At 53.9% G+C, this 24,314-nt stretch overlaps 3 protein-coding genes and 1 non-coding gene across 9 annotated transcripts in view; 3 read left to right on the top strand and 1 right to left on the bottom strand.

Moving 5' to 3' along the window:
* Positions 1 to 319: 319 nt before the first annotated feature.
* On the top strand, positions 320 to 10,098 carry VWA5B2 (von Willebrand factor A domain containing 5B2). Its single transcript, XM_023750615.1, has 17 exons — positions 320 to 533; positions 715 to 872; positions 1,377 to 1,508; positions 1,744 to 1,868; positions 2,265 to 2,420; positions 2,803 to 2,913; positions 2,992 to 3,200; positions 3,284 to 3,395; positions 3,881 to 4,066; positions 5,393 to 5,549; positions 5,648 to 5,961; positions 6,441 to 6,630; positions 6,730 to 7,083; positions 8,552 to 8,689; positions 8,786 to 8,866; positions 8,946 to 9,190; positions 9,277 to 10,098. Exons 1-17 carry the CDS (start codon positions 391 to 393, stop codon positions 9,823 to 9,825), a joined length of 3,360 nt encoding a protein of 1,119 aa, XP_023606383.1. The 5' UTR covers positions 320 to 390; the 3' UTR covers positions 9,826 to 10,098.
* ALG3 (ALG3, alpha-1,3- mannosyltransferase) lies at positions 9,943 to 15,071 on the bottom strand. 5 transcript variants are annotated; one of them, XM_023750616.1, is made up of 9 exons: positions 14,845 to 15,049; positions 13,312 to 13,411; positions 13,057 to 13,204; positions 12,791 to 12,951; positions 12,159 to 12,279; positions 11,534 to 11,739; positions 11,277 to 11,370; positions 10,529 to 10,718; positions 9,943 to 10,419 (listed from the first exon to the last, which is right to left on the bottom strand). In XM_023750616.1, the coding sequence occupies exons 1-9, from the start codon at positions 15,038 to 15,040 to the stop codon at positions 10,001 to 10,003; spliced, it is 1,635 nt and encodes a 544-aa protein (XP_023606384.1). In that variant the 5' UTR covers positions 15,041 to 15,049; the 3' UTR covers positions 9,943 to 10,000. The 5 variants fall into 5 exon arrangements, with proteins under 5 accessions (XP_023606384.1, XP_023606385.1, XP_006084914.1 ...); XM_023750617.1 differs by lacking the exon at positions 14,845 to 15,049 and adding an exon at positions 14,448 to 14,739; XM_006084852.2 differs by having other exon boundaries at positions 10,165 to 10,419; positions 10,529 to 10,673; positions 11,299 to 11,375; positions 14,882 to 15,071.
* Positions 15,072 to 15,439: 368 nt separating this feature from the next.
* ECE2 (endothelin converting enzyme 2) overlaps positions 15,440 to 24,314 on the top strand; it is a 35,076-nt gene continuing 26,201 nt past the window's right edge. The window contains exons 1-3 of one of the 2 annotated variants that reach the window (XM_006084850.3): positions 15,713 to 15,966; positions 21,825 to 22,108; positions 22,596 to 23,065. In XM_006084850.3, the coding sequence (XP_006084912.1) occupies positions 15,771 to 15,966; positions 21,825 to 22,108; positions 22,596 to 22,883 (768 nt within the window). In that variant the 5' untranslated portion in view covers positions 15,713 to 15,770 and the 3' untranslated portion in view covers positions 22,884 to 23,065. Of the gene's footprint in view, positions 15,967 to 21,824; positions 22,109 to 22,595; positions 23,066 to 24,314 lie in introns of those variants that run through there. The other variant, XM_023750614.1, reaches the window with a different exon arrangement.
* Positions 16,689 to 16,792, top strand: LOC111825129. Its single transcript, XR_002828252.1, has one exon. It is a non-coding gene; the product is annotated as a U6 spliceosomal RNA (small nuclear RNA).

Below are 24,314 nucleotides of genomic sequence, written 5' to 3'. Positions count from 1 at the left end.
CCCGTGGTCCGCAAACCACGTGCGGGTGCACACGTACAGTGCGATTGAAACTTCATGGTCCATGTGCAGAAGTCAGTATTTTGTGGAAGAGCTGGTATTTTGTGGAAGAGCCACACTCAAGGGGCCAAAGAGCCGCATGTGGCTCGCGAGCCGCGGTTTGCCGAGCCGCAGTTTGCCGACCGCTGCCCTAGCCTGTTGTCTCTCCAGTACCCCTTGCCCAGGCTCCCCTGACTCAGTGCCTGCACCCACCCCTACCTTCCCTCATCCTCTTCTGCTTCCAGCCCCCTCTGACCCCTTTTCTCACTCATCATAGGTCATCTTGTCTTGGATCTGGCCCAGGCCCGGTCCACACTGGTGCTGCCCACCGGCCTCATCACCCCGGCCGGCACCATGACAGTGACCCTGTGCAGCAGCCGGGAACTGCCCTCAAGGCCTGATGGGGTGCTGCATGTGGCTCTGCCCTCCGTGCTCACCCCACTGGCCCCGCCAGGTCCGCCGGGCCCCCCCAGACCTCCGGGGCTCTGTGACGACAGGTTGGGCCTATGGTGATTCTCTTCGTCCCTCCCTCGGCTTCTCTGGGTCTAGTGCGGGTGAGGGGGCTTTGGCAGGGTGCCCCTGGGCAATGGGCAGGGTGGAGCCGGGCTGGGGCCAGTCAGCCAGAGGGGCTAGGGGCCTTGGTAGTGGCCAAGTGACCCTCCTCGTGCTCCCTTCCAGCCCTACCAGCTGCTTTGGGGTGGGCAGTCCTCAGGAGGAAGGTCTGGCCTGGGAAGAGCCAGCTGCCCCTCCGGACGTGTTCTTAGGCCCTGCCCGCTGCCCTGCCCCATACACCTTCTCCTTCGAGATGCTGGTGACTGGGCCATGCCTGCTGGCAGGTGGGTGCCCCTCTCAGCGCAGCTGATGGGAAATAATTCAAGGCTCAGGGATGGGAGGAACACAGAACAAAAAGGAGAGAGGGACCTAAGACATAGGAACCTCCAGTCTCACAGTGCGAGCATCCTCTGGACACTACTATACAAGCCCCCCTCCCCCCGCCAGTTTGTCAGTGTCATTTATTTACCTACCACCCCACTCACCCGTGGGAAGAGAGAGGCTGACTGTGAGGCCAGTGCAAGAAGTGGGGGAGGGTGCTAAATCAGCAATTGGGTTGACCAGCCAGGAACAGAGCTGGGAATCTGCCTCCTAAACCATGAAACCATGCAACCCCCCTCTTGTCCATTGGAGCCTATGGCCAGGTTCTGAGAGCTGAGCTTAATCAGTCCTGATCCTTGGGCCCCCCCGCCCCCCAGCCCCCATGGTCTGGGAAGGTGGTGTTTATGCTCTTAGTGCTGACTTGGGGTGGGGCGATCATCACCCCTCCCTGCCTCTGTGTCCCTCAGGCCTGGAGAGCCCCTCTCATGTTCTACGGGCAGATGCCCCACCTCACGCCAGCTCTGCAGCCACCATCTGTGTCACACTGGCAGAAGGCCACCGCTGTGACCGGGCCCTGGAGATCCTGCTGCACCCCAGTGGTGAGGGAATGGGGTGCACAGTGGGCCGGCTCTGACCAACTCTGGGGCCACCTCATTAACATTTTTCAAGCATAGATTTCTGGTCCCCTAGCCAGATGGACCAAGTCATCTGTAAGGGTGGGCCTGGTGGTGTAGGGAGGCTGGACCTACAGGGTCCTCCCTGGACAGCAGAACTGGGCAGTTAGGATCCAGAAACAGGGATTCCCCTGACAGAGCTGTGTCCCCTCCTCCCCAGAGCCCCACCAGCCGCACCTGATGCTGGAGGCCGGCAGCCTGAGTTCAGCAGAATATGAGGCCCGAGTGAGGGCCCGCCGGGATTTCCAGAGGCTACAGCGAAGACACAGTGACGGGGACCGGCAGGTATAGCTGCCCGGGGGCCCGACTTGGCCCCTGGCCTGGCTGCTGGGTGCCTGTGTGCATGAGGAACAGGCGAGCAGACTCATGTTGGGATGAGTAGGGGGCTCTGCTCACAGTAAGAACTCTCAGTCCCGCCACCACCATCCCAAAGGGCTGGTGAGTATTGTCTCCGGAGGGCCCATACAAGCCTCCCTGGACTGTGTCTCAGAGAACGGGGGCTCAATCTGCCGTAGGCAGAGGACAGCCACCTGCCTCTGCCCTGGCCTTTATTCACGTGACCACAAAAAGGTGACTCATTGGGTGGATTAGACAGAAAAAGGCCCGAGGGCTGAGTCCCGCTGCCAGCCCGGTGGGAGTTGCACTAAGCCCGGCCCAGGGTGACTCTGGCTCCATGTTCAGGTGTGGTTCCTGCAGCGACGCTTCCACAAGGACATCCTGCTGAACCCTGTGCTGATGCTGAGCTTCTGCCCGGACCTGAGCTCCAAGCCTGGACACCTGGGCACAGCTACCCGGGAGCTCCTCTTCCTGCTGGATGGCAGCACTGTCGCACACAAGGCCTGTGGGGGGCACCGGGGCAGGCCTGGGGCCGTAGGTCTGAGGTGGGCTGCAGTGCGTGTGCGCGCACACACACACACACACACACACACACACATCTCTCCCAGATCCAAAGTGCCTATCTCATACATAAAGTAGGATTGTCACCTGATCTCAAAGCCAAGTGTCATACACACCTGCAGAGTCACAGACACAAACGTCTCCTTAACACTCTCCATTCTCACTCACAGTCTCTCACACACAGTCTCACACACAGGGCCTCTCCCAGATCCTCATGCAGGCCCTCATTTTATACACAACCTGCAGAGGCAGGTCATCTGTCCCTTTCTCTCCACCAGTGCCCAGGGGCCTGCCTCACACCGTCCTCTCTGCCCCTCCCCAGGATGCCCTAGTCTTGGCCGTGAAGTCACTCCCGTCCCAGACTCTCATCAACCTGGCCATGTTTGGCACAGCAGTGCAGCCCCTCTTCCCGGAGAGCAGGCTTTGCGGTGATGTAAGTGTGGTCCAGGAATTTGGGGGCCTAGTGGAGATGCTCAGCTCAGCGCACCCAGCCTGTGCCTTCTCTCTGCAGGACGCTGTGAAGCTCATCTGTGAGAGTGTTGAGACCCTGCAGGCTGCGGGAGGTCCCCCAGATGTGTTGGCTGCGCTGGACTGGGCCATGAGGCAGCCCCAGCACAGGGCCCACCCTCGGCAGCTGTTCCTGCTCACTGCTGCCTCGCCCGTGGCCGCCACTACCCACCAAACCCTGGAGCTCATGAGGTGGCACAGGGGGGCAGCCAGGTACGAGGTGGGCAGAGACAGGTGACTGAGATGAACGCCCTCAGAGGCTCTGAAGGTCACAACTGCCTCCCTTCCTTCCTCAGGTGCTTCTCCTTTGGGCTAGGGCCTGCCTGCCACCAGCTGCTCCAGGGTCTGTCTGCCCTCAGCAGGGGCCAGGCCTACTTCCTGAGGCCTGGGGAGAGGCTGCAGCCCCTGGTGAGCTTGAGCCTGGGCCCTGTTCCCTACTCCCCAAGTCCTTCTCCCAAGTGACACTGAGGCTGAAGCAGAACCCAGTCCCGTTGTGGGGTCTCCTGGCTTCTCCCCCACTCCAATCCTTACTCTCCCTTGAGATGCCAGTTAGGGGAGGAGCTACAGGTGTTGCTGCGGGATGCTTCAGGGGGCTAAAAGGGAGGGGAGCACAGCTCTGACCACCCCCAATATTATTCTCAGTTGTGTCCTGGTACTGAGTCATAGCCTTGATAAGCCTTTTCTCATTCACATGGTAGAGCTCAGGCCAAGAGACAGACCAAGCCCTGAGGCCTGAGCTCTCAGTCCCCTTGCTTGTTCCTGCCCCCATTCCTTCCCCTGACCCCAGCCTGACCCTGCTCCCCTCAACCAGAGACTAGGCAGATGGGAAGGGCAGCCTTCCTGCTCTGTCAGCTGAGTGGCACCTCTCTCTCTCCCACGGCCGCTCCTCACAGCTGGTGCAGGCTCTGCGCAAGGCCCTGGAGCCTGCTTTGAGCGACATCTCTGTGGACTGGTTTGTGCCAGACTCGGTGGAGGCCCTGCTGACCCCCCGGGAGATCCCAGCACTCTACCCCGGGGACCAGCTGCTCGGTTACTGCTCACTCTTCAGGGTGGATGGCTTCCGGCCTCACCCCCCTGGGGTAGGCCTGGGCTGGGGTGCGGGCAGTGGGCCTGGGATGGCTGAAGCCCTTGCATCTCTTCCAAACCCTTCCTCCATTTCCCGTGCCTCTCTGCCAAACTCTCCTACGACCTCCAGGCCTCCTCAGAGACCACACTGGGCCCTCCAAGGTGCCTGCCACCTGCCTCCTCTTGAGTCTCCCACTGAGTTGTCCTGTAAAGTGTAGCCCTGGGCTTTTTTTTTTTTTAATATATTTTATTGATTTTTTACAGAGAGGAAGGGAGAGGGATAGAGAGTTAGAAACATCGATGAGAGAGAAACATCGATCAGCTGCCTCCTGCACACTCCCTACTGGGGATGTGCCCGCAACCAAGGTACGTGCCCTTGACCGCAATTGAACCTGGGACCCTTGAGTCTGCAGGCTGACGCTCTATCCACTGAGCCAAACCAGTTAGGGCTAGCCCTGGGCTTTTACCACAGGTCACTAAGCCACACAGACACAGAGAACAGCTCCAGCATTTGCTATGAGGTTTTTGTCGAAATTTGCTCACTCCTTCCCTCAGTGCCCTACAGAAGGCACCGTCTGATTATTTCCTGTAACATTCAGGGACAGGCGCAGCACAGTCTAGAGCAGTGGTTCTCAACCTTGGCTGCACATTAGAATCACCTGGGAATCTTTTTTAAAATCCTGATTTCTGGGCCTCGTCCTCCAGAAATTCTGTTTCTTTGTTATGGGGTGGGGCCACAACATTAGTAACAAAGAAACAGAATTTCCGGAGGATGAGGCCCAGAAATCAGGATTTTAAAAAAGATTCCCAGGTGATTCTAATGTGCAGCCAAGGTTGAGAACCACTGATCTAGATGAAATCTCAGATACCAACTCTGCCAGGTACTAGCCATTTGATTTTGGGCAAGTCACTTCACCTCTCTGAAGACCATTTCCTCAAACGGGTTGTTTTTCATAGGGTTGTTGTAATTTGAGGTTATAATACTAGTATACACGCTCTTGGTAGAATACTTGACACATCGGAGTTAGAGATGTGGTAGTTATTTTTATTATGCAAAGCTTTCTCTCTTTAGAGGAACTAAGCATGCTTCTCCCTTTTTGATAATGGACTGTTTGCCTTTTTGCCTGGTTGCCAGGAAGCTCAGGGCCAGACCTGAAGCTCAGCCACAGAAGCTCTATTAACCCCGTGGTTAGCATGGCTGCTTCCTCTTCCTGAGAACTGGGCTTTCCTTTCTGGTTTATTAACTTCATTGCCTCTTGCAGTTAGCCATCTTAGATCCTGTTTGGAAAGAGGTAGCATAGAGCTACAATCTGGCTTTCCCCCAATGACTATTCCTCTAGGGCCAAGAGCCTGGCTGGCAGAGCTTGGGCGGCTCCATGTTCCCATCCCCAGAGGAGGTGCCTTCTGCCACCAGCGCTGGCACTGAGCCCACTGGCACCTCAGAGCCACTGGGAACAGAGCTGTCCAGTCCATGGGCTGCTGGAGACTCAGAGCAGAGTGAGTGCTGGGTGTATGTGTGTGTATGTGTGTGGCTGTGCTGGAAGAATGGGCCAGGGGAGGGGCCAGGGCTGGGTCCATTCTCCTGCCTCCATTAGGTACTGATGCTCTGACAGACCCAGTCACGGACCCTGGACCGAACCCCTCTTCTGACACAGCCATATGGCGTCGCATCTTCCAGTCCTCGTACATCCGGGAGCAGTATGTGCTCACTCACTGCTCTGCCAGCTCTGAGCCAGGCCCAGGCTCCGCAGGCAGCAGCGAGTCCCCTGGCTCCCAGGGCCCTGGCTCCCCCGAGGGCAGTGTTCCCCTGGACCCCCCCTCGCAGCAGGGCTGCCGCAGCCTGGCCTGGGGAGAGCCTGCAGGTTCCCGCTCCTGCCCCCTGCCTCCGCCCCCACTGGCACCAGTCAAGGTGAGAGTCAATCCACACCCATTTACCATACATCCAGCAACACTTCTTGGCCATCTGCTGTATGCCATACGTGGTGCAGTGGTTACATTAAGTCTAGCTGAAGAGCTGGGTGGGTAAATCTATAATGATGCCATGCAACATACAGGGATGAGCACAGGGACATGGTGCTATGGGGACTTAGAGTTCAGGTGACTAACCCTATCTCAGGGAGTCAGGAAAGCAAGAGCCATATCTGGAAAAATACGTAGAAGTGAGCCAGACAAAGAGGGACACGGCCTGAACAAAAACAAAGACAAGTAACCTCCAGTGAGAAATAGTGTGACGTGACTGGGAGGGGGCCAGAGGCCATGGGAGCCTGGCCTTTTTCCTAACCGCCACTCAGGGTTTCAGACAAAGGGACATGTGGCCAGTTGTGTGTGTATGTACGATGGCCAGGAGCTCTGCATTTCTTGGCCAGTGATCCCCCTTGTCACGTGCAGACTGGGGCCTTGAGTGCTGAGGTGCTGAACCGTCGACACAGAGCGGCTCTGGCTGGCCGAAGCCTCTCCTCACCCCCCGGCCAGGCGAACCCGGTCCCTGGCCGTCCCCGGCACCCCTCTCTGGGTGCAGCACCGGATGGGCCAGGCCCTGAGTCGGGGCAGCAGCTGGGACAAGGCCTGGATGACTCAGGTAAAGGTTGGATGGAGAGTTGGATTCTGACACCAAGGAGGCCTTGGGAAGGTGGAGCCCAGGGCACCACACCGCCTGTCCCTGCCATTGTCTCCTCAGGAAACCTGCTCTCCCCAGCGCCCATGGACTGGGACATGTTGATGGAACCACCCTTCTTGTTCACGGCTGTCCCCCCTGATGGGGAATCCGCACCCCCAGCAGTGCCACTGCCTCCGCAGGCTCCACGCTGCCACGTGGTGATCCGGGCCCTGTGTGGGGAGCAGCCTATGTGCTGGGAGGTGGGTGTTGGGCTGGAGACACTCTGGGGGCCTGGCGACGATGGCTCCCTGCCTCCATCACCCCACGAGAGAGAAGGTGCTTGGGACCAAGCACTCCATCGGCTGACAGCAGCTTCTGTGGTCCGGGACAATGAGCAGCTGGCTCTCCGAGGGGCTGAGACCATGGCTGACTGGGGTGAGTTGCTGGTGGGCCCAAGGGGCCTGTATGGGGCAGAGTGGCAGAGGTATGGGTCTGTTTGGTCACTCTCTATACCTCACCTTGCACATAAACAGTTTGAGATGGCTCATCCACATTGACAAGGGGAAAAATTAAGCAGGGCAATGGGGAAAAAAGGATAACAACAGGAAGGAGAGAATGAGAATGAGGTTTTATTAAAGACTAGAGGCCTGGTGCATGAAACTCGTGCACTGGGGAAGTGGGGGGTGGGTCCCTCAGTCCGGCCTGCGCCCTCTCGCAGACTGGGAGTCCTTGGGGGATGTCTGACTGCCACAGAGGTGAGAGAGGCTCCCGCCACCACCTCTGCGCTCGCCAGCCATGAGCCCAGCTTCTGGCTGAGCGGTGCTCCCCCTGTGGGAGCACAGTGACCACCAGGGGGCAGCTCCTGCATTGAGTGTCTGCCCCGTGTTGGTCAGTGTGCATCATAGCAACTGGTCGTTCTGCAGTTTGGTTGATTTGCATATTAGCCTTTATGCCTGTGGGATTGAGCCAAAACCGGCTCTCTGACATTCCCCCAAGGGGTCCCAGATTGTGAGAGGGCACAGGCCAGGCCAAGGGACCCCACTGGTGCACGATCGGGGCTGGGGAGGGGCACGGGAGGTTGCCAGCCAGGGAGGGACCATGGGAGGACTCCAGGGCATGTCCGGCCTGTCTCGCTCAGGCCCGATCGGCTGGACCCCAGCAGCAAGCTAACCTACGGGTCAGAGCATCTGGCCCCTGGTGGTCAGTGCACATCATAGCGAGTAGTTGAGCGGCCTTAGCATATCATTAGCATATGATGCTTTGATTGGTTGAATGGATGACCGGACACTTAGCATATTAGGCTTTTATTATATAGGATGCACACCATAAGGTTATGTGCCTTTGCAAGTATGCGACCCAAAATTGGCAAGCTTCTTAGCAGCCGATAGAGGGAAATGAGATCTTGTAAGGATTTCTAGGGCCCACAACATAAAAACAAATGTCACTCAGGAAGTCTGTTAAAACCAAATAAAGTTAAAATTTCATTTCCTCAGTTACACTAGCTATATTTCAAGTGCTTAATGGGTACACATAACTAGTGGCTACCATATTGAATCATATAAATATAGAACATTTCCTTCCTCACAGGAAGTTGTATTGGACAGTGCTGAAATGAGTGGATGGAAAAGGCACTGGTCCATGCTTCCTGAGTGGTGTCCAGGATGTTGAATCTCTGGGTGGCCAAGAGGCCTAGCCCTGCTATGGATTAAGGGTTCAGCTTCACCACTTCTTGCCAAAGTTGGAGAGTTCAAGCTGGTCCTGATCCTGAGAAACTCTACTCTGTTCAAAAGTGCACAGAGAAGCTATGGGAACACTGACATTTTTTTCTGTGAAGCCCTAAGTAGAGGGTGGATGGTGGGAGTGCACCCCCTCCTGGTCAGCAAACTGCTCCTTGGTTTCACAGGCCATGCCCGGAGGTCCTGGCTCCGAGCCCTTCAGACAAGCAAGGTCAGCTCTGCCCCTTCCTGCTTCACCTGCCCTGTAGCTGTGGACGCTACCACTAGGGAGGTCCTGCCCTCAGTGCTGCAGGTGCGGAGCTCAGGTAGAGTCCCTCCCAAGTGACCTCTCAGGTGCCGGCCCTCACCTCACTGGCCACACGCCCAGACAAACCTCAGCCCTGTCTTCTGTGCCCCTGCAGAGCCAGTAGAGCCCCCAGGCACCCCTCCCGCCTCTCAGGGCCACCTAGATGCAGCTCTGCCCACAGTTGTCCACTGTAAAGGTAACACTCAACTCTGGGCAAATGGCAGGGAGCGCCTGAGCTTAGGGGTCACCACTGGCACTGACTGGCTCCATTGCAGGCCTTCAGGGAGGCTCTCTGGCAAGTGGCTCACATCCAGACCAAAAGGACAACTCCAAGTCTGCTTTGGAGGATCCTGCAGCCCCTACCCGAGGTCCTCATACCATGTCCCCTCAGCCTCCTCTGAAGCTCAGCCTGGGCCATCGGAAGTCCAGAGGCCCAGACAGCCGTAGACTCTGCAGCCCCAACACAGGCCAGGCCAGTGACGGCAACAGTGAAGGCAGCAACCATGACTACTTGCCCTTGGTGAGGACTCGGGAGGTGGAGGGTGGTGTTGCCAGGGCCAGGGCACTGTCTCAGCTCACTTCTCCCCCCACCTCCTCTCTCCTCAGGTGCGACTGCAGGAGGCACCTGGCTCCTTCCGCTTGGATGCACCCTTCTGCACTGCGGTGCACATCCCACAGGAGCGCCTGTGCCGCGCCTCACCCTTCGCCGTGCACCGTGCCAGCCTTAGCCCCACCTCAGCTTCGTCTCCCTGGGCACTTCTTGGCCCTGGTGTCAGTCAGGGAGACAGTGCCACGGCCTCCTGCAGCCCGACCCCCAGCTCAGGCTCCGAGGGTCCAGGCCAGGTGGACAGTGGGCAGGGTTCAGACACTGAGGCCTCAGAGGGGGCAGAAGGGTCGAGTGGTGCCGACCTGCGGGGCCGGACCTGGGCCACAGCAGTGGCACTTGCGTGGCTGGAGCACCGCTGTGCCGCTGCCTTCGGCGAGTGGGAACTGGCAGCAGCTAAGGCGGACTGTTGGCTGCGGGCACAGCACTTGCCTGATGGCCTTGACTTGGCCGCGCTCAAGGCTGCAGCCCGGGGTCTTTTCCTGCTGCTGCGTCACTGGGACCAGAACCTGCAGCTACACCTGCTGTGTTACAGCCCGGCGAACATGTGAAGGCTGCCCACTGCTGGGGTGGCGCCCCCCACAGAGTCAAGTCACTGCCACCCGGGCCGGCTTCTCGGTGCCGGGAAGGAGTAGGTTGGTGACAGCCTGCCCCCCACTGCTTCTCATCCCCTTCCAGAACCCTTTATCTCCCACAGAAAGTGCCTGCCTGTGCTCTCTCCCACTCCTACCCCCTGCTCATTTCCCCTCTGAGCTCTGTACAGTGCGGTAAAAGAGGAGAGAGCCACAGCCCCCAAATCCTATGCAATAAAGTGCCTCTTAATACCACCTGAATGCGTTCTTTATCTGCCGCATGCATACCCCTCACTAGTTGGTCTAGGCACCTCCATGTAGGCTGCACAGAAGTGGACTTGGTAAGGTTTATTGGGAAGGGCACAGAGTCCATCCACGTCCAGGGTCCTGAGAATGGGGCAGAGGTGATCTCAGTGGGCTTTCTTGCTGTGCTGGGTGCTCTTGGGGAAAGGCTGGGGGCCCAGCCAGAGCTGCAGCAGGATGACAGCATGGCACACGTGCAGGGCAGCAGAGCTGCAGGACGTGGATGGGTATGTGTTCCAGGAGAGCTCAATGAGCCCCAGCACCAGCAACCTGGAGATGAGAAATAAGCTCCAGGGTTTGTGTCCAGTTTCTAGGCCCCAGCCCCTCCATGGTCCCTAACCCTAACCCTTACCCCCCTTCAGGTTGTCCCAGCTGGTACCTGAGCAGGTGTGTGAGCCAGCGTGCAGGCGTGGCCCACAGGAGGTAGGGCAGTGTGTGGAAATACCAGACGTAGAACTGGTAGTGGAGAGAACGGCTGAAGCAGATGCCAATGAAGTTGGAGGTGAAGAGGGTGGAAACGATCTGTATGCAGTGGTCAAGGCCAAGGGCAGGAGCAGAGGGGACAGGGGCTGGGGGTGGGGTCAGGCAGGGAAGTTCCAAAGCAGAGGGGTAACAATTTTTGGGTCAGATCGCCCCCTGGCTCTACCATTCCCAGATGCGTATCTTTGGACAAGTTTCTTAACCTCTCTGGACGTGCTCCTCAATCTAAGGTGGAGAGTGATACCGAGGGCCATAAAAGCCGAGTGAGTCCATCCTTCCTAGCTGGGTGACCTTGGTAAGTTATTTAACCTCTTAAAGCCCGAATGTTGTCCTCTGTATGTGAGGATAATAAATACACCTTCCTGTATCAGGGTCTCCTGTGAGCTTTAAATGTTAGAATGTACATAAAACTCTGAGCACAGCACCAGGCAGAGGATGCACACTCATAATAACTCAATGATATTTAAAATTATGAATAAATATGCTTAAATACGTAAATGCTCAGCACAGTGTTTGGTACAGAGCAGGAGCTCTAAGAATAAGCCCTGTAGCTATTACTGGTGCCTCCTTTTCCCTCCCCAGGTCACCAGCCATCCAGGGCCACCTGACCAGGGACCCTGTCTGCACCTGGGGAGGGCAACACTTACCTTCCCATGACTTAAAGGATATGATTGGCTGTGAGGGGTTGGGGTGGAACCTTCCTTTTGGAGGGATCCTTCAGCAGCGACAGGATACTTTCCCCTGTCCTGGGGAAAAGCCATTCAGACATTTACCAAGCTCTCATCATGGGCCACGCTCTAAAATTCACCTCCATGAGCTCAATATCTCCCCTAAGCAGCCCCTAAGGCCCAGGCCCTTCACTCCTTCCCCTACATCTGCCCTTGGCACTGCTCCCCTTTCTCACCTGTGCCACCTGCAGAGAACAAAGAGCAAGAGCAGGGTGAGGTGGGTGGCCAACAGTGCCAGGTGGAAGGCACGATGCAGGAAGAGGGTCTCGGGGAGGAAGCGCCAGTTCACTGTCCAGCGGAAGAGAAACTGGCGGCCCAGGTCAAAGGAGCGGGACAGGTACCCGACGGGGTTCTCCAGCAGGAAGGGCAGCCCCAGCACCACCTGAGATGGATGTGACGTCAGCAGAGCTGCCCAGGCTCACCCCAGCCTCATACTCGTCAGGAGAGTGGGAATTGGGTGTAGGTCTCAGAGGTTCCTTAATTCCCGAGGATTCCTCCCCCACCTCCACCCCCAACCCCTCCCCTGTCAGAGCCTGGGGCCAAAGAAGCTGAGGAGGCAGGTAATGACAGTGCTTTAAGTCATAAATGGGCAGAGCTAGAAAGTCCCTAAGAGACCATCTAGCTCAACAACCTTATATTACAGAAAAAAAAAACCCAAAACAACCAAACAAAAAAACACAAAGCCCAGAGAGGTAGTGGCTACCCAGTCCAGAATCAACTCCAAAACCCTTGCCCCTTGGCTGTGAGGAAGTCTCAAGGAGGGAAGGAGGCCATCTTTAAAAAGGGATGAGGCAGGAGTACCTGTAGGACGGCACAGATGCCCAGCTTGGGGAGGGCCCCACGGAGGCCAAATTGTGTGAGGAGAAGGAATAGTAATCCAGGGGCGAAAAGGAGCACGTTCATCTTCACAGAGACTGCCAGGCTAGGGTGCGTAGAAGAGATAAGGGTGGAAATCAGCTCGAGGGCTATGCACCCCCACCACCACCATCACAGCAACTCCTCCCCTCCACCACCAAGTTCCAGGGTAGCTTGGTGTGCAGGGCAGCAGAGCTGCAGGATGTGGATGGGTATGGGTTCCAGGAGAGCTCGATGAGCCCCAGCCCCAGCAACCTGGAGATAGGGCCCACACTCAGAACTGCGGGAGGGAGGGTAAGGTAGCCTGGGAGGAAGCTGGGGGTAGGGAATAGATACCTAGTCTCTAAGCCCAGACTGAGCAAACATATATCTACAGAATAGTAAGAATATTAATGACCAACTCCAATACAACTCTGTGTATTGTGGGTTGGAGTGGAGACTTTCTACAGATCCTGGACTCACCTGGTGGGGCCTAACTGACCCACATTGTCTGGCCACTCCCTTGCTGCAGAAATGTGGGGAAAAAGTGATGGAAATACAAAAAGTAAGAAAGGGGACCAGAAGGGAGGGATGCTGACCTGAAACAGCAGCAACCCCAGCCCCAGCGCTGGGCCAGCAAAAGGTTGATACTGAGGAAAAGCAGCGCCATGGCCACTGGGTCATTGAAGAGCCGCAACACAAAGATGGAGTGGACACGGTAAGAGGCACAGCACATGAAGAAAAAGACGAAGGGAGGTACCTACGAGGTGGGCACAGTAGGGAAGGTCAGCTCACCAACCCTGAGCCATCACCAAACCTCAGCCCGCCCAGGGTGGAGACCCAGGTCCTGGTGCTGTGGACTCACCTTGCAGGTCTGGTGGTAGATCAAAAAGACAAGCAGCAAGGTGGCAAGGTAGAGCACAGCAAAGATATGCTGGGCCATGCGGATGTCAGTGCCATGGCCAGTGACATAGTACAGCCCCATAAAGATGTACACAAAGCCGGCTGGGTATCTGAAAGATGAGAGGGAACATGAATCTGGGTCAAGATACCCTGCCTTGTACCCTGGCATCCAGTCAGCCCCCCTCACATTCTTGCTGAACCTGCTATCCGCACTCACACAAGAGGTCCAGTGTCGCCCTGCAGTTGGGTATAGTCGTAGGTGCCGTTGATGACGCCCTCTACCTCTGCCATGTAGGCCTTCCAGTCAATCTCTGTATCTGGAAAAGGAAAGGACGGTGTGGTTACTTCCAAGTCCAAAACTTGTCTGCCCCCAACACCTCCAACCCATCGAAGCACAGAGTTCCAGGTCACCCTCAGGGCTTCTATCACAACCCCTTACCTAACTGCCTGCTTGACATCCTTTGGGTGAACCCAGGCATCTCAAACTCAACATATTTATAATTGAACTCATAAGCTTCTACTCTAAATCCACTCCCCTTCCTGAGTTCCATGAATGGCACCATCAACCTCCCTGTTGCCCAAGTCACAAAACTGAAACTTCCTTCTCTCTCATTTCCAACCCCTAGTTACTATGTCCTCTCTATTCTTCATTCTACATATCTTTACTGTCTTATCCTTCTCTACTATGATATAGCAACATTTGGGCCTACCATAATCTCTAGCCTCAATGATGCAACAGCTTCCTTATTAGGCTCCCAGCTTCCACTTTCCCCTCACCACCATGTATTTGCCACCCTGCAATCAGGAGCTCGTCCTATAATAGAAACACATCATGTCTCTCTGCTTAAAATCCTTCAACGATTCCCTAAGGCTGTTAAGATAAAGACCAAACTCTGTTACTGCCATTTTAGAAAAGGAACCTATGAATTATTGAGCTCAAGATGAGCGAGCTAGGAAGAGCAGAGCTGAAACTGGAATTCATAGGATCCTAGATTCTTAACCACTAAGTATGCTACTATCTCCTTAACACAGCTTACTGACTCCTTTATAATCTGGTCTCAACTTCTGCAATCTCATTTCAGTACTGGCCTCACCTGAGTTCTACATTCCAGCTCTAAAAAGCGTCCAGGCCCAGCGGGCGCGGCTCAGTGTAGAGCATCACCTACGAACCAGGAGGTCTCAGTGGGATTCCCGGTGGGGGCACATGCCGGGGTCGTGGGCTCGATCCCCAGTGTGGGATGTGCAGGAGGCAGCAGATCAATGACTCTCTCTCATCATTGATATTTCTATCTCCCTCTCTTATCCTCTCTGAAATCAATTTAAAAATATAATAAAAATTAAAAATAAACAAACCCCAGAATTGAACAGATGAGACCCAGCTGGGGAAGTGACATGTCCAAAGCCACAGCGACAAGCAGCAGCGGCAGGACATGAACACAGACCCAGGTCTTTGCCGTCCAGCTGGTTTGCTTTCTTAGCCGGCCGGGCTGCACCTTCAGGGCAGAGGACCAATCTCTAGAGTCGCCCCTTTCGTCATGGGGGAGGGTGGTGGATTAAGATCGGGTTTGGTTTTCTGTGGAGCAGGCTTGGAACTTGGGTAAAAGATAATGGGTCTGCAATTGGTGACTAAGTGGACCTGGGGTCTGGGTGGAGCTCCGAATCTGAGTCCCGGTTTGAGTAGGGAGTTCGGGTCCACCTCCCTCCCGCCTTTTCCGCGCCCCTCCTCTCCCCTCCCCCGCGGCGCACTCACATGCCACCCTGTGAATGACCCAGAAGGTGATGCCCACCTCCGCCAGGCAGAGGCAGGCAGCCACCAGCAGCGTGTAACGCGGCTCCAGCAGCAGAAGACGCCGCTCTTGCCAGGCGCGCCGCAACCATTGTCCGCAGAGTCCCGCCAACCGGGGTGGGGGTCCCGCCCGGGCGCGTTTCCGCACGCCCGCGGCCATCTTGTCGGTGCACCGTTCATGTGGGCCCGCCACCCTGGAAACCGGACCCTTTGGCACTTAGGTTCCGCTCTGCGCGCCAGTGTCCTAACCGAGTTGCCAGAGTCCTTATTTCCTACACTAAAATGTACTTCTTCTACATAGGTCTCTTCTGATGGACTGCACGTTCCCTACGAGCAGGAATGGTCTTACTCTTCCGTATATACTTAGCCCTGAGTACCCAGGAGCTAAGATGGATCGAACATTTGCCCAGAAAAACCGCCTCCCCCATCCCGGCCCAGCATAACACTTCGCCGGTGTTGATAATATCTGTGTTCATGCCTGTGTCCACGCCCCTCCCGCCACCCCTCCGGGTGCTCAAAACGGGGGAGAAACAAATCTTTCATTAATTTTCATATTTAATGTAAGGAGCCGGTCAAATTGAAAATATGAGAAGGGACAGTGATGAACCAGAGTGAGTCTGACGCTCTGAGTGTGGTTCTCAGATGTGAGTGACAAGTACAGCCGGAAGCTTCCGAGTCTGGACGACCTGATTAACCAGCCGGAAGATTCTTCGAAGAGCGCTTAGCAGAAGACGGAAGTTCCACGTGTTTATGTTGAGCAACCTCACTGGGGGGCGGAGACTCAAAGGCCACGCCCCCTACGACATTACCATTCAGACTGGCTACCCAGGGGAGCCAAGCCCCGCCTAAAGGTGCCGGCCGACTGCCCTACAGGCCCCGCAGCAACAAGCATGGCCTCTCCCGGGGCCCCCGAGCCCCGGCCGGAGTTACCGGAGCAGAACTCCGGGTACCGAGAGGTCCAGTACTGGGACCAGCGCTACCGGGACGCGGCCGACTCTGCCCCCTACGAGTGGTTCGGGGACTTCTCCTCTTTCCGTGCCCTCCTAGAGCCGGAGCTGCGGCCCGAGGACCGTATCCTCGTGTTAGGTGGGTAGTCCCGGCGCTGCCCAGCCCAGGTGGAGCCGGCGGGACCGGCTTCGCCTCGGCGCCCCCGTCCGCTTTCCTCGCGTCTGTCTGCCCTTGACTGAGGATGCCCAGGTCAGGAGCCAAGATCCGGTACCTTCAGAACCTGGAGTCAGTTTCCTGTCCCCCCCCAACTCGACAGTCTCTCTGAGTCTGAGCGTGGTGGGTGAGCCGGGGCCCCGTTCCGCCCCCTCGGAAGGCACCGCGAGCCCTGGAGAACTCAGAGGTCTAGTAAGTCCCCACGCTAGTTGGCTCTATGACTAGGACAGGTCGTAAACGCGTCCTGAGCTTCGGAGTCACTTCTAGAGATGGAACTGCGAGCTCAAGTCGGATAAGGCACATGCAGGCACCTCGAGCACAGTGCATAGCATCTTTCTGTTTGCGCCAATGGGCACCGGGAGCTGTTGTCACCTGGAGAGAGTTACCACTTTCCGAACTCGGAAACTCGGTCTGATGCCCCGCGTGCAGTGAGGAGGACAGCGCCCTCCGAGGTCAGAGGGGATATTGCAACCGAGATCGGTGAGATTCGAGGAAAGAGTACTAGGATGCAAGATGGGGCTTTGTCCCAGGGCCAGCCTTGGGGGGGCGGTCTAGAGAAGTTGGATTGAGCAACTTGTTTCCTTCCAATTATAGTTTTTATTTTGGTATTTGTAAAAGCATTTATATGTTTAAGTGAAATATTTCATGTGCTCGCTTCGGCAGCACATATACTAAAATTGGAACGATAGAGAGATTAGCATGGCCTCTGCGCAAGGATGACATGCAAATTTAAAAAAAAAAGTATTTCATATACGTCATCTGTAATACAGTATATAAAAGGTATAAATAGTAAATCTAATATGTATGTGTATACCATACTCAGTTTGAAAAATAGAATATTCCTAGAACTAGAAAGGAAGTATAACCTAGTGGTTAAGAACTTGGACCCTGGAGGCAGCTAATTCTGTTGGAATCTAGGCTCATGTAATCTTAGCTGTGGAATAATGGGGGAAATCACAGAATCTTAATGATGTAGTCCTGGAAAAAATACTTAAATTTCTGTGCCTCCATTTTCTCAGCCTTAAAAATAAAAAGATACTCCGTATTACTTATTTACTGGGTTTTTAAGATGATTGAATGAGTATGAAAGATACCCAAAGCAATGCCTGGCAAAATAAAAAGGCCCATGTATATTCAAGGTTTTCTGCGTAGTCCTCCCAAACCTTTCCCCCCCCTAGAAGTAAAAACTCAAATTTTATGCTTTTAAGCCATTACATTTATTTATAGATTTACCATAGATCTAATTTTTTAAAGCTTTAGTGTGCATCAAAATCACCTGGAAAGCTGGACCCCATCCAGGGACAGTTTAAGGTGGGTCCTAGGAGTCTGTAGTTTTAGCAAGCCCACAGCGGATTCTCATGCTGAGAATAACACTGCCTTAAAATCTCCTAGACAGGAAGGTATTCTTTTCTGGAGAGGGGAGAAAAGTCTAAAAATAAAAAAGGAAAACTTTCCAGACATTATTCCCAAGATCTAAAGAGAGGACCCAGCCCAGCCTGTGTGGCTACGTGGTTGAGCATCGACCTATGAACCAGGAGGTCACAGTCCGATTCCTGGTCAGGGCACATGCCAGGGTTTTGGGCTCAACCCCCAGAGGGCATGCAGGAGCCAGCTGATCAATGATTATTCTCATCATTGATGTTTCTATCTCTCTCCCTTCCTCTCTGAAATCAATAAAAATATATTTTAAAAATAAATAAATAAAAAGAGGACCCACAACTTGGGGAATACCTATGTTACATTCCACTTTAACAAACAAGCTGAGCACCCGGTAGGTGCTAGGGAATGTGCTGGGTGGGCCCTTTCTAACTTATTTAATATTTATGACAACCCTGAGAAGTGAGTAATAAGTATTACTAGACTTACTGTAGATCAGGGGTCAGTACTATTTCTGAAAATGGCCAAATAGTAAATATTTAGGGCAGTGATGGCGAACCTTTTGAGCTCGGCGTGTCAGCATTTTGAAAAACCCTAACTTAACTCTGGTGCCGTGTCACATATAGAAATTTTTTGATATTTGCAACCATAGTAAAACAAAGACTTATATTTTTGATATTTATTTTATATATTTAAATGCCATTTAACAAAGAAAAATCAACAAAAAAAATGAGTTCACGTGTCACCTCTGACACACATGTCATAGGTTCGCCATCACTGATTTAGGGCTTTGTGGGCTATACAGTTTCTCTGACAACTAGTCAGTACTGATGTTGTAGTAGAAAAGCAGCCACAGACAGTACCTAAATGAATGAGAACAGCTGTATTCCAAGAAAACTTTATTTACCAAAATAAAGCTGAATTTTGTTCTCCCTGCTGCAGATCATTGTCTCAGGCTGGGTCCAGAAACAAATCCTAAGATTACGATTCGTCTCCTAGTTATTTGTTAGGGATGTGCTCCCAGAAGAAATCAGTCAGAGAGTGAGGGAATAGGGGAGGGAAGAGACCAAGCAGGATTGTGATCACAGGCAAAAGTTTCCCTGAGGGTAGTTCAGCCTGAAGAGTCACAGATGCAAACTGTCAGAATCGAGCACACACCAAATCCTAGACACACTTCAAGCAGATCTGATCAGAGCACTGACAGTGTCCACGGTTGTCATGTAGCAAGTAAGTGGTAAAGTAAGGGTGCCACCTGACTCCAGAGCTTCTGCTGCTGCACCATGCTTATGGGCATAGAGAGACATCTAGAACTCAGTTACGATTGGTAAAATGACTAAAGATGGAATGTCACAACTGAAGGTGAGTGGACCTCTTGAAAACTGGTAGACAGTTTCGCATAGTGGTTTAAGAGCTCTGATTCTGGCGTGAAACAGGCCTAGATCCAAATTCTAACTCTGCCACTGGACTAGGTGACCTTGGGAAGTTTCTTATATACTTTGGGCAGCCTCAGTTTTCCCATCTAGAAAATGGTAATGATAATAACAGTTACCTTCTATATGAAGGTAGTGTGAAGATAAACTGAGATAATGCTTAGAAATGCTTAGCATAGGGCCCGGTGTTCAGTGACTATTAGCTATCATTATTATTATTAAAAATGGGAATTAGAGGGGCAGTTTATCACAGACCATTCAGAGGACAGAGAGTACCCTGCCTGGGAACTTGTGTGTCTGGTCCCTATGGCTAGAATATCCTCATAACAGATGAATGCATGTGGCTGTCCTAGCTTTGCCATCATTATACATCTCTGATTCTCCATGTTCCGCAGGAATCTTATCATAATTTGGCTTCAATTTGTATTTTCTATATAGAGAGAAGGGACTGACCAGGGGATTGACTGTCAAGTCCCCATGGTGGCTATTTTTCTCGTTATAAATTAGTGAATTGGCATTCTGGCTTACACCTCCTTCTCTTGGTGTTGGGATAGCATCCACATAGCTCTGGACTCCCATGTGATGGGTTCTTGGAGCTGGCTCAGTTCTCTGGGCTCTACTTCTCTAAGGCTCCACCTAGGGAGGCAGGGGCCTTCCCAAACCCCACCTTAGTTGCTAGCCCCAAATCACTGAGGCAGCAGGATCAGAACTCACTGCTTTGTAAGCATGACTGGCCCTGTGCTCAGATTTTGTTCTTCCTTCATCTTTAGTGACGTTCTCTTGGGAGATACCATTCCTTTACGGAGGGAAATAAAGGAAGGATATCTGCCAGCTGCCGTGGCTCTGGTTGAGCGTCAACCAAGGAACCCAGAGGTCACTGGTTCAATTCCCAATCAGGGCACATGCCAGGGTTGTGGGCTCAATCCCCAGTAGGGTGCATGCAGGAGGCAGCGGATCGATGTTTCTCTCTCACATTAATGCTTCTTTCTCTCTCCCTCTCCCTTCCTCTCTCTGTAAGAAAATCAATAAAAACATTTTAAAGGAAAGGGGGGGAAGGATATTTGCGTTTGTCTATAGTTGGGCAGATCTCTGCAGACATGAGGTCAAGTGTAGGGTGGTAAAGGGTTTGTGGGTCAGAGAACCCAGTGGGGTATCAGCCTGCACTGAGTTAGGGTCTCTTGTTCAGCCACTCTCACCACCCATCACATGTAGTGTACCTACCAGAGCTTGCTGTAAGGAAGCACACATTAATTTTTTTCAGGTGTGACAGTCTGCCTGAGCCCTGGGGCCTGAGAAAGAACACAGGAGCCCTACCCGGTTTGGCTCAATGGATAGAGCATTGGCCTGGGGACTGAAGGGTCCCAGGTTTGATTCCTGTCAAGGGCACATGCCCAGGTTTCGGGCTCGATCCCCAGTAGGGGGCGTGCAGGAGGCAGCCGATCAATGATTCTCTCTCATCATTGATGTTTCTCTCTCTCTCTTCCTCTCCCTTCCTTTCTGAAATAAAAAAATATATATTTTTAAAAAAAAGAACACAGGAAAGGTCAGCTGAGGACCAGCCAGCATCCTCTGGGTGCTCTGGCCTGGTTCCAAGCCCTGCTAGATTAGGGCTATCCCCACAGCTGATCCTGTGATCCTCTTAGAGACACAAATGAGGATTAAAGGCAGTCTAATCCAAAGAGCTGGGCATCCCCATGTGGGGCCAACAAGGGCTGTCATCCAGCCCTGGTCTCAGGCTGAGACTGACCACAAGAGGGCCTGGAAGAAGCCAACAGGTCTTCGAAGAAAGCCATGCTGTCTGGACTATGGATCCACATCCGTGCCTCTAACCTCCACCTATTCTTTCACCTGACCCAGTCCTCTTTGGGACTGCTTTTCAGGCACTTCCCACCAGTATTATGATTCTTCAAGAATGATTGGTTGTCAGCTTCCCTGAAACCCTTGCCCAACCCCCCTGAAGTGGGGACAGGGATCATCCTATGTGCTCCCACAGCCTGTCCCTATTGAAACACTCATCACATCACATGGCAATTGCCTGATTACACATCTGTTCCTCCCACCAAAGCATGAGCTCCTTAAGGTCAGGGACTCTTACTCAGCAGAGTACAATATGTAGTGCTCAATCACGCATTGAGGAATTACAAGGGATCAGCTCCACTGTGTCCCCACCTAGCTTCCCCTTCACTTCTTAACAAAGTAGGATAATAACCCCTAACTTGAAGTTTTCCCAGAGGTTCCTTGGGAGGTCCGGTATTAGGGTAATATTAATATCCTAATGATAACACTATGAACCTAATGATGCCAATATTGTCCCATTCTGAGTCTGAGAAAACAGGTTCAGAATTGAGTGACTTGCCAAGGCAGTGTAACTAGGAATATCAGAACCCAGACCTTTGAACTACGTTCAGAGCTTCTTCAGCTGTTTTAGTTCTTAAAATTCAGTGCAGCTTATCCTGCATGCAGGCTTAGTCTTGTTATCTTCCTTTCTCTGAATAGGAAACCCAAGTTCCTAATTCATGCATCTAGGAATGACAGAGCCAGGATATGTGCCCACGTCTGCATGACTCCAAGCCTCATGCTCTTTTCTGTACCGTGCTGCTTCTTCCTCAGCACAGGAGGGTTTGGGCTGTGAGAAAATGATCCAATTGTGGATGGATAATTGGGGAGGGGAGAATCAAAGCTAACCTAGCTCACCCAGCCGTCGTCGTGAGCATCAATCTATGAACCATAGGTTGAGCGTCAATCTATGAACCAGGAGGTCACGGTTCAATTCCCGGTTGGGGCACATGTCCGGGTTGCAGGCTCGATCCTCAGTGTGGGACATGCAGGAGGCAGCCAATCAATGATTCTCATTGATGTTTCTATCTCTCCCTCTCACTTCCTCTCTGAAATCAATAATAATAAAATAATAATAATATATATGGAAAAAAATAAAAGCTAACCTAGCTCTTTTGCTACCCACCTTTTCCCACCCAGGCTGTGGAAACAGTGCCCTGAGCTACGAGCTGTACCTTGGGGGCTTCCCTGATGTGACCAGTGTGGATTACTCATCAGTAGTTGTGGCCGCCATGCGAGCTCGCTACGCTCATGTGCCCAAGCTGCGCTGGGAGACCATGGACATACGGGCACTGGGCTTTCCCAATGCTTCCTTCGATGTGGTGCTTGAGAAGGGCACGCTGGATGCCCTGTTGGCTGGAGAACGGGATCCCTGGACCGTGTCCTCTGAAGGGGTCCACACTGTGGACCAGGTGCTGAGTGAGGTGAGGGAGCAACAAGAGAGGAGGGCAGACCAAGAGGTGGGGGTGAGGGGTTGAGGTTTCAGGAGATTGGATGAACTTAGAAGCCAGAGGAGGCGTGGTTTGGAGCAGTCACTTTCAGGACTGTGGTTACCTGAATGAAGGGGAGAGTTACACTGGTCAGGATTATAGGAGGCTGGAGTGGCCAGCTTCACAGAGCTACTGGGATGCCGTAGGGATGGCATAGCAGCCAGGTTCCAGATAGGTAACAGCCTGGGAGGGTGGGCAATTGGCAGGAAAGCAGTACCCCCTGGCTTGACATCATTCCCATGCTCCTACCTGTCTAGAATATAGCCCTACCCCTTTGAATGACCAGGGACACAGAAGGAGGCTCAATTTGCCATGGAGAGCTGGATGTAGAGTAGTATCTGGGAGGTCAACTGGGACAATACTGACCTTTGAGAACCTGAAGATGGAGTCCTCACCATTGGCTTCTCTGTCTGCCTTGCAGGTGAGCCGAGTGCTGGTCCCTGGAGGCCGGTTCATCTCGCTGACCTCTGCTGCCCCCCATTTTCGGACTAGACACTATGCCCAAGCCCGTTATGGCTGGTCCCTAAGGCATGCAACCTATGGCAACGGTTTCCACTTCCATCTCTACCTCATGCACAAGGGCAAAGAGCTGAGTGTGGCCCAGCTGGCTCTTGGGACCCAGATCCTCTCATCCCCCAGACCTCCCACCTCACCCTGCTTTCTCCAGGACTCAGATCATGAGGACTTCCTCAGTGCTATTCAGCTGTGAGGCCAGAAGCATGGTCCTTGAGTCCTTACCTTTCTGCCCTGGACTCCTCAAGTTGTTGTAATTCCTGACTCAGGGCTTAGGGTTGGGTCCATGGTGCTCACATCCCAGGGGCCTGATGCCTAAGAGCTGATGAAAGCAACCCCACATGAAACAATATAGCCCAGGCTAAGTTACATCTCAAATCACAGGTTTCCGGCTTCCTTCTTCGGTTTCTCAGATCTCTCCTGGGCTCCCCAACTTCCTCTCCCACCATATTGAATCCACCACAGCCCCTCTGCTTGCCAGCCAGACTCAGAGACCTGCATCCCTGGGGCCTGTTGTTGCCTCCCCACCCCCTTCAACCTGGATTTATCCACAGGAGGCTGCAGACTTTGAGTCTAGATTGCTTTACAATTCTGACCCTAACTCCAGCCCCAGCTCTGGTGACCTATCCTGTTCTGGTTGTATATTTACCCAAGAATGCTACATTGTAATGTTCTCGGGCAAGGCTGCCTGCTGTGCTTACTTGGCAACTCTTCCCTGCCAGCAACATGCACCTGAGATGCTCAAGTACCCACTCCCCTCCCCAAAAGGGACTAGAGCCATTTTTGCCTGACCCCTGAGCAAACCGAAGCAATAGCCACACACACACACAGGGAGGTCTGTGTTTATTCACACACTCCTGGTACAGTGAGGATGGAGGAACATTTACAAAGGACACCCCTGGGTGAGAACATCTCTAGGGCCACAGGTGTCATCCAAGGGTGCAGATCAGTCCCCATTTGGGTTCCCAGGGGCAGGGGGCAGGGGTCCAAGGTAAAATCAGACCTGGGCCCTTGGAAGGTGATACCTGGAGGGGAGGGGTCTGCCAGAGAGCCGCCTGGGGTCGGGCCTGGGCAGACTGGCCACATGTTGGTTACCATGTTGGGGGCTTGTCCATGCCCACCCTCAGCACTCATCCTATCTGCCAGGCGCAGAAGAGCAAGGACGAGACCGAGGGGGGAGGGCACTAATCATGAGGGGAGCCAGTAAACAAAGAGTCGGATATAAAAATACAAATGTGCTGAGGAAGTCCCTTAGAAAGAGGCCGAGGCTGGGGTCACGCCAGACAGGGGTGAGGGTGAGGAGCGGCCTGGAGGGCTGGGCTCAGGTGGGTGGGAAGCTCATGCAAATACGCAGCCAAACATCCCTGGCCGCGCGGTCCGACCCGGCTGGCAGCCAGTCTGCAGACCAAACCGGCCGGAGAGGGGCGGGGCTGGGGAGCCGTGCGGGAGGGGGCGGGCCGGGGGCTGAGGGCCGCGGGGCTCGGTACGTTCTGGTGTGCGGGATGGGGCTGCGGCCCGCGGTTCTAAAGTGCATGAGCGCGGCGGTGGGCTCCGGGCGGGTCCACGCCGCTGCTGTTGCTGCTGCTGCTGCTGCCGCCGCCGCCGCCGCCGCCGTGGTGCTGAAGCG

The sequence above is a fragment of the Myotis lucifugus genome, unplaced genomic scaffold, assembly GCF_000147115.1.
Source record: "Myotis lucifugus unplaced genomic scaffold, Myoluc2.0 scaffold_14, whole genome shotgun sequence".
Lineage (NCBI taxonomy): Eukaryota > Metazoa > Chordata > Mammalia > Chiroptera > Vespertilionidae > Myotis > Myotis lucifugus.
This window is presented reverse-complemented; position numbering and strand designations above follow the sequence as displayed.